This window comes from Cervus elaphus, chromosome 11 (genome assembly GCF_910594005.1).
Source record: "Cervus elaphus chromosome 11, mCerEla1.1, whole genome shotgun sequence".
Lineage (NCBI taxonomy): Eukaryota > Metazoa > Chordata > Mammalia > Artiodactyla > Cervidae > Cervus > Cervus elaphus.
The window spans coordinates 57091537-57099177 of NC_057825.1; the positions used below are offsets into that span (position 1 = coordinate 57091537).

Here is a 7641-nt window from a genome sequence, read left to right on the forward strand (position 1 = left end):
AGACTTCAGCCACCACCCTCCTGCTGTGTTATTTAAAGGGTGAGTAAGGCACCGTAGAGTCTGCTTGCAGTGCAGGAGACTCAGTTTTGATCCCTAGGTCCGGAAGATCCCCTGGAGAAGGAAATGGCAACCCACTCCAGTATTCTTGCCTGGAAAACCCCATGGACAGAGGAGCCTGGTGGGCTACAGTCCACGGGGTCGCTGAGAGCCAGACACGACTGAGCGACTTCACTTTAAGGCGCCATGTGTCTCCCTCTTCTCTGTTTCTCACACTGAGTGTTTGCTTGATCATCTCTTCTCCAGCTCCTACTTTGTTTCAAATCCTTTAGTGATCTCTTGCTTTTCACCATTTTCAGCCTCTCCCTAGTTGCCTCTGCCTCCAAACTCAAACAATGCCACTGCATTTGTCATGTGCAGGATGATTAGTTCCTAATCACAGCTTTGCACAGTATTTAAAATGTGTCAAACCTTTATTTTACACTTGATTTTTTTATTAAGTAACAATTTACATACGTTAAGTTCAGCGTGTTTTTAGTGTACAGGTCTGTGAGTTTTGACAAACATATGTAGAGGTGTAACCTTTGCTTTGCCAACAAACATCCGTCTAGTCAAGGCTATGGTTTTTCCAGGGGTCGTGTATGGATGTGAGAGTTGGACTGTGAAGAAAGCTGAGTGTTGGAGAAGACTCTTGAGAGTCCCTTGGACTGCAAGGAGATCCAGCCAGTCCATCCTAAAGGAGATCAGTCCTGGGTGTTCATTGGAAGGACTGATGTTGAAGCTGAAACTTCAATACTTTGGCCACCTCATGCAAAGAGTTGACTCATTGGAAAAGACCCTGATGCTGGCAGGGATTGAGGGCAGGAAGAGAAGGGGACGACAGAGGATGAGATGGCTGGATGGCATCACCGACTCGATGGACATGAGTTTGAGTAAACTCCAGGAATTGGTGATGGACAGGGAGGCCTGGCGTGCTGTGATTCATGGGGTCGCAAACAGTTGGACATGACTGAGCAACTGAACTGAACTGAACTGAACTGAACCACCCCCACAAATGAGGAATGAAACAAATTCCTTATGGACAGGTTTTTTAGTATTGTATCTGAAAAATCTTTGCCTATCCCGAAGATTTTCTTCTATATTTTTTTCTGTAAGTTTTATAGCGTAAGATTTTACATGTTAGGTCTGTGATTCATTCTGAGTTAAATATTACAAGGTATAGAATGAGATTCTATTGTTTACCTTATATACTATAATCTTGCTAAACTTTAGTTTTTGGAGCCCTTTTGTATATTCTTTTTTATTTTTTACATAGGTAATTCTGTTTTCTGCAAAAAGTGACAATTTCTTCTTTTCCAGTATCTATGGATTTTGCTTCTTTTTCTTGACTTATTGCATTAGCTAGGACTCCAGTGACATTGAATAGGACTGGTCAGAATGGATATCCTTGCCTTGTTTCCAATCTTAAGGGGAAGGTATGTAGTTTTATACCATTGAGGAAGATGTTAGCTGTAGGTTTTCTAGTTGAGGAAGTTCCCCTATAAGTCTACTTGACTAAGAGTTTTTGTCAGGAACATGTGTTTAATTTTGTAAATACTTTTTCTGCATCTTTTGAAATGATGATAGGGTTTTTTCTCTTTAGTCTGTTAATTTGATGAATTATTAACTGATTTTCAAATGTTAAACTCTTCACTCCCAGAATAAACCCCATCTAGTCCTGAAGAATTATCTTTTTTAAAAGACTATTTCTGGATTTGATTTTCTAAAATTTTGGTAAGAATTTTTATGTCTATGTTCATGAGAGATATTACTATGTTTTCTTTTCTGGTAAGGTCTTTATCTGGTTTTGATATAAGGATAACGTCACTTCACAAAATAAATTGGGAGATGTTTCATTGTCTTCAATTTTCTGGAAGAGTTGGCATAGAATTGGTGTTTTCTTCCTAAATGCTTGATAGAATTCACCAGTGGAGCTAAGTAGGCCTGAAGCTTTCTTTGTGGGAAATTTTTAATTATGAATTCAGTTTCTTTAATAAATATAAGACCATTCAGGTTATTATTTCTTCTTAAGTATGTTTTAGTAGTTTGTATCTTGCAAGGACTTTGTCTATTCATCTAAGTTGTTAAGTTTACTGACATGAAGTTATCCACTTTTTTTTTATGGCTGCCCTGGGGCTCTGTTGGGTTTGGGCCGGCTTTCTCTAGTTGTGGCAAGCAGAGGCCACTCTCTAGTTGTGGTGCGAGGGCTGCTCACCGCGGCGGCTTCTCCTGGTGCAGAGCACAGGCTCTAGGTGCTCAGGCTTCAGTAGTTGCAGCACGGTCTCAGCAGTTGTGGCGCTGCAGCTTAGTTCCTCCGCGGCATATGGAATCTTCCTGGGCCAGGGATCAAACCTGTGCCCCCTGCATTGGCAGGCAAATTATCATCTACTGCACCACCTGGAAAGTCCTGTTTGTAGTTTCTTATTATCCTTGCTATATTTCTAGGATTTGTAGTGGTATTCCCTCTCTCTCATTCTTGATGTTTGTTTGTTTTTCTCTTCTTTTTTAAAATCTTTAACCATGAGGCATGTGGGATCTTAGTTCCCCAAACAGGAATTGAACTTGTGCCCCCTACACTGGCAGCATGGAGTCTAACCACTGGACCACAGGGGAAGTCCCGTGTTATTTGTAGTTTATCTCTCTCATGAATCTAGCTAAAGATTTACCAGTTTTATTAATCTCCAAAAACTATTTTTGATCTCATTGATTTTCCCTATTGTTTTCTTGTTTATTTTTGCTTTGAACTTTATTTTTTCTGCCTTTTCCTGGTTCCTTTGACTTTAATTTGATCTTCTTTTTCTACTTTCTTTTTTTTTTTTGTCCTCTAAGGCATTTTATTTGTACGTATTACATCCCTAGAAAAAGAATCCAAGGATTTTCCCTCCTGTATGTTTTCGTCTTGCTTCTTCATGGTCCATGATGCCAGCTGAGGTTGTCAGTACAATGAAACCAAACTGACGGGATGGGAGCAGGTTATTCTGCCATTTTTCTAGATCTTTGAGTTGCACATCAAATCTGGGACTGATCACTCCACACTTATTTAGCCTGCCTGTGAGGTTCACAACAATTTTCCCAGCCCTGTGATCATCAATGATTTCAAATTCGCCAATGTAACCATGCTTCATCATCACTGTTAGAAACCTGACGATGACCTTGGAGCACGGCCGAATAAGCACCTGGCGTTTGCCTCTCTTTTCGGCGTTGTTGATACTCTTGAGAGCATCAGCCAGGACATTCATGCGCACCATTCTGGCGGCACGGAAAGATGGCGGAAAGAGGACGGGAGGGGCGAGCGCACAGAATTATTCTTTTTCTACTTTCTTAAGGTGAAATCTGAGAGCATTAATTTAGATAGGTTACTTGGTGGAATATAGGATGTTCAGTTGAATTTTAATTTTACATAAAAAATGTTTTAATTTATCTTAAATATTGCATGGGACATACACTAAATAAAATTTTATTATTTATCTGAAATTCAGTTGAGTATCCTGTATTTTTGTTTGCTAAGCCTGGCAACCCTAACTTAAGACATTTCTTCATTTCTACTATAGGTATTTAAGGTCAAAGATCTCTAAGTGTTATCTGTATCATACAAATTATGATGTTACATTTTTGTTTTCATTCAGTTTAAAATACTTTTTAACTTCCCTTTTTAAATTTCTTCTTGAGTTTTTAAAAGTGTGTTGCTTAGTTTTCTAATGCTTGGAGAGTTCCCAGAGAGTTGATTAATTTCTAATTTAATTCTATTGTGGTCTGAGAACATGCTTTGTATGATTTAAATCCTTTAAAATTTCTTGAGACTTGGAAACTTCCCTTGTAGTCGAGTAGTGAAGACTCCATGCTTCCACTATGGTGGGCATGGGTTCAATCCCTGGTAGGGGAATTATTCCTAATGGTGCATGGCGTGACCCAAAAAAAAAAATTTTTTTTTTCCTTTTCTTGAGACTTGTTTTATGGCCCAGAACATAGTCGACCTTGGTAAATGTTCTATGTGAATTTGAAAGGAATGTATATTTTGCTACTGTTGGACACAATATTCTATAAATGTTAAATAGATTAAATTTGTGAATTGTATTAATCAAATCTTCTATGTCCTTACTGATTTTCGGTCTACTTGTTCTAGCCAACATTGATAGATGAGAATTGACATTTCCAACTTTAACTGTAGGTTCATCTATTTCTCCTTGTATTCCTCTCCATTTTTACTTTATTTTCGAAGTTGTGATATTAGATGCACAAACATTTAGGATTGTTCTGTATCCTTGTTGAAGCGACCTTTTCATTATTATCTTTATCTCTGGAATCTGAAATATTTATCTGATATTCATATATCCATACCAACCTTTATTTCAGTGTTAGCATGGTATATATTTTCCTATACTTTTATTTTATTGTATCTTTATATTTAAAGTGGATGTCTTGTAGGCAACACCGACTTTCTGACAAAAGTCAGAAATCGAATAGTTTCTGACTTTTGTGATGTTTAGGTGTTTATCTTGTATTTACGTGTCAGACATTTAAAGTAGCTCTTTTGCCTGAAAGAAGGAATACCAAGACACATATATTGAATGGAAAGGCTGGTCTTGAGTCCTGTAAAAAAAAAAAAAAATGTTTTCAAGATTCGCATTTCAGTTTTGGCGTATTTATTTATTTGCATTTAATCTCAAACTTGAATAAATAAAATAGCACCAGGTCTTAAAATTCATACTCTTGGCTCCACCCCTGAAGAGACTAATAGGAGTGCGGGTCTGTTCCTGGAGCCTGTACTCTGTGATGCACACTACCCCTCCCTCTGCCATCACCATGCAGAGGATTCTCAGATCAAGGCTCGAACACTGGGACACTGAACAAATATCCTGGAGTTCACCTTCTCATACCCAGCTGTGTGACAGCTTGAGCTAACTTCCATTTAACTCAAGTCCATTTCCACTGACAGAAGTTGAACATTTAGGGAGGCAAATTTATTTTTCAGGGCTAGATCTTCATCCTTTAGCAGAACTTATGTCACCAAGAAATAGAAGAACAGAGGCAGCTACTAAGCAAGGTCTGGTTTTTCCAGTAGTCATGTGTGGATGTGAGACTTGGACCATAAAGAGAGCTGAGCACTGAAGAATTGATGCTTTTGAGTTGTGGTGTTGGAGAAGACTCTCGAGAGTCCCTTGGACTGCAAGGAGATCCAACCAGCCAATCCTAAAGAAAATCAGTCCTGAATATTAATTGGAAGGACTGATGCTGAAGCTGAAACTCCAATACTTTCACCACCTGACTCAAAGAACTGACTCATTGGAAAAGACCCTGATGCTGGGAAAGACTGAAGGTGGGAGGAGAAGGGGATGACAGGATGAGATGGTTAGATGGCATCACCAACTCGATGGACATGAGTTTGAGTAAGCTCCAGGAGTTGGTGATGCACAGGGAAGCTTGGTGTGCTGCAGTCCATAGGGTCACAGAGTTGGACACAACGGAGTGACTGAACTGAGCTGAACTAATCTAATGAAGACAAAAGGTTTGGATGACTTATTCATTTGTATTTATAAGAGCATATGTACCCACAGGGAAGTATCCTGTGTTCACCAATCATCTATCTTGAAACTATTTCCCCCTTTTCTTTCTTTCTTTTTTTTTGTTGGAAATTTTTTTGCTCTTGCTGGTTTCTTCCTCTGGAATGTGCTTTTTCTTCCCTCCCTTATCATCGTTCATCTGAATTCTGCCCATTCTTTAAGATCTAGCCTAAATAATTCCTTTTCACAAGTCTGCCTCCCAGACTTACTACTATAAAGATAGGGCTGTGTGTGTGTGTGTGTGTGTGTGTGTGTGTATGCGCGCGCAAGTCACTCAGTCGTGCCCAACTCTTTGCAACCCCATGGACTGTATAGTCCATGGAATTCTCCAGGCCAGGATACTGGAGTGGGTAGCCATTCTCTTCTCCAGGAGATCTTCCCCAGGGGATCTTCCCAACCCAGCGATCGAACCCAGGTCTCCTGCATTACAGGCAGATTCTTTACCAGCTGAGCCACCAAGGAAGCCCAAAGGCTGGTTCAGCTAACTAGTCATTGGTAAATTGATTTTCACCCAGTGGTCTGCTGGGCCCGTGACATTATAACAAATCAACAGTCTTAGAAACCAGACGTGAAGTGAAGAGAAGAACATTTTTTAAGTTCTCCAGTACTGGTTCCCTGGAGGATGCTGGGTTAGGTAGAAATCCCACCTGCCAGGGCAGGTACTGAGAAGGAACAAGTATAAGAAGAGAATATTGCTGAATGCAGCACATTAAAGCTTTTTTTTTTTTTTTAATTTCCTGGTGCTAGTAATTATATACATAAATAAATTCAATAAGCTTTACCATTCCAGCAGCAAGGAATCATTCAGCATCTCCCACACCTGGAATTTTCAAATATAGTCTCAGCCTGTTTGAGATAGGAGTTGGGCCCATAAAGAGACAGTGATGTGAAAATCTGGGGCAATCAGAGAAGGCTTCTGGGGGGGCAAGTGGCATTTGAGCTGGCTGATTGCTGAAGAAGGAAGAATGAGCATTTGGGACAGAATTTTAAGAAAGGAAGATGACAGATGGTAAGGAGAAAAAAATCATTTTGGAAAATGAATGGAAGTGGTAGATGAAACTGGAGAAATGGAGAGGCAAGGTTGGGACCAGGCCATGAAGAGCCTAAGATGTCCAGATTTCCTAATCTGTAAGAAGCCAGGATGCTTCCAGTAGGTGATGAGACCTCTTAAGTTTACTCAGGGTCTAAAGGGAGCCATACAGAGATACAGAGACAGTATCTTTCATTTGTAGAGCAATTAAGTCAGCATTTGATTTTTCTTTTAAATGCTTGTTGAAGTTTCTACGCCATTTCACCAAGGATAGGCAGTGATCCGTGCACAAACCAAGCAGGGCAAGAAGATAGATCACCCAGAGAAGGGACTCTGTTTATCCACAAACACCCTGACAACTTGCAGTGATGGAAGAGGAGACACAGCCAAAATGTCAGGTGGAATAGGCAACAGTCAAACTGGCAATGCTTCTCATATACCTCTCAGCTTTATTTGTTCTTTTCCTAACAATGTTTCTGGCCCCTTGTGACTGCTCAGTTTTCTATGTGAATGACACTAATGCAGAGATCTCTTCAAAGTCTTCCTTCAAGCAGATGTTTATGCACCACCGAATACAACCCAGACAGTTTCAAATCCAGGAATAAACCCAGGAAGACAAAATAGGGATGTCAGACTTCCCAAATTGTATTACTAAAATATGTGCCCCTATGTAGCATCTCCCCAGCTATCATTCAAACTATGTCCAAGCTGTTTTTGGTCCTCATGTAATTCAATGTATTTCACACTCAATATTCAGTATAGAATAGTATCTAGTATAGACAGTAGACATTCTTGTGGTGGTTATTTGAATCTATACTTAATAGTAGGAGTCTCCTCATAGAAATAAAACATGAGAAAGATTATGAAAGGAGGACTGGACAGATGGAGCTTGCATATTTTAAATACTAATTCAGATCATTGGTAGAAAGTTTCTTTAGAAAAAAACAAATTTATGTAGGCTGGCATCCGGACTGGAGTCTCTGTTGGTCCCTATACGTTTATCTTCCTAGAATC

At 39.6% G+C, this 7641-nt stretch overlaps 1 protein-coding gene across 1 annotated transcript; it reads right to left on the minus strand.

Annotated features, from left to right (window-relative positions):
- Positions 1–2843: 2843 nt before the first annotated feature.
- On the minus strand, positions 2844–3336 carry LOC122702573 (40S ribosomal protein S15a). The gene has a single exon (XM_043916140.1). It carries the CDS (start codon positions 3282–3284, stop codon positions 2892–2894), a length of 393 nt encoding a protein of 130 aa, XP_043772075.1. The 5' UTR covers positions 3285–3336; the 3' UTR covers positions 2844–2891.
- Between the last annotated feature and the right edge of the window lie 4305 nt (positions 3337–7641).

Excerpts from the sequence above, each read along its gene's own strand:
- LOC122702573 (XM_043916140.1), bottom strand. The coding sequence starts at position 3,284 with ATGGTGCGCATGAATGTCCTGGCTGATGCTCTCAAGAGTATCAACAAC.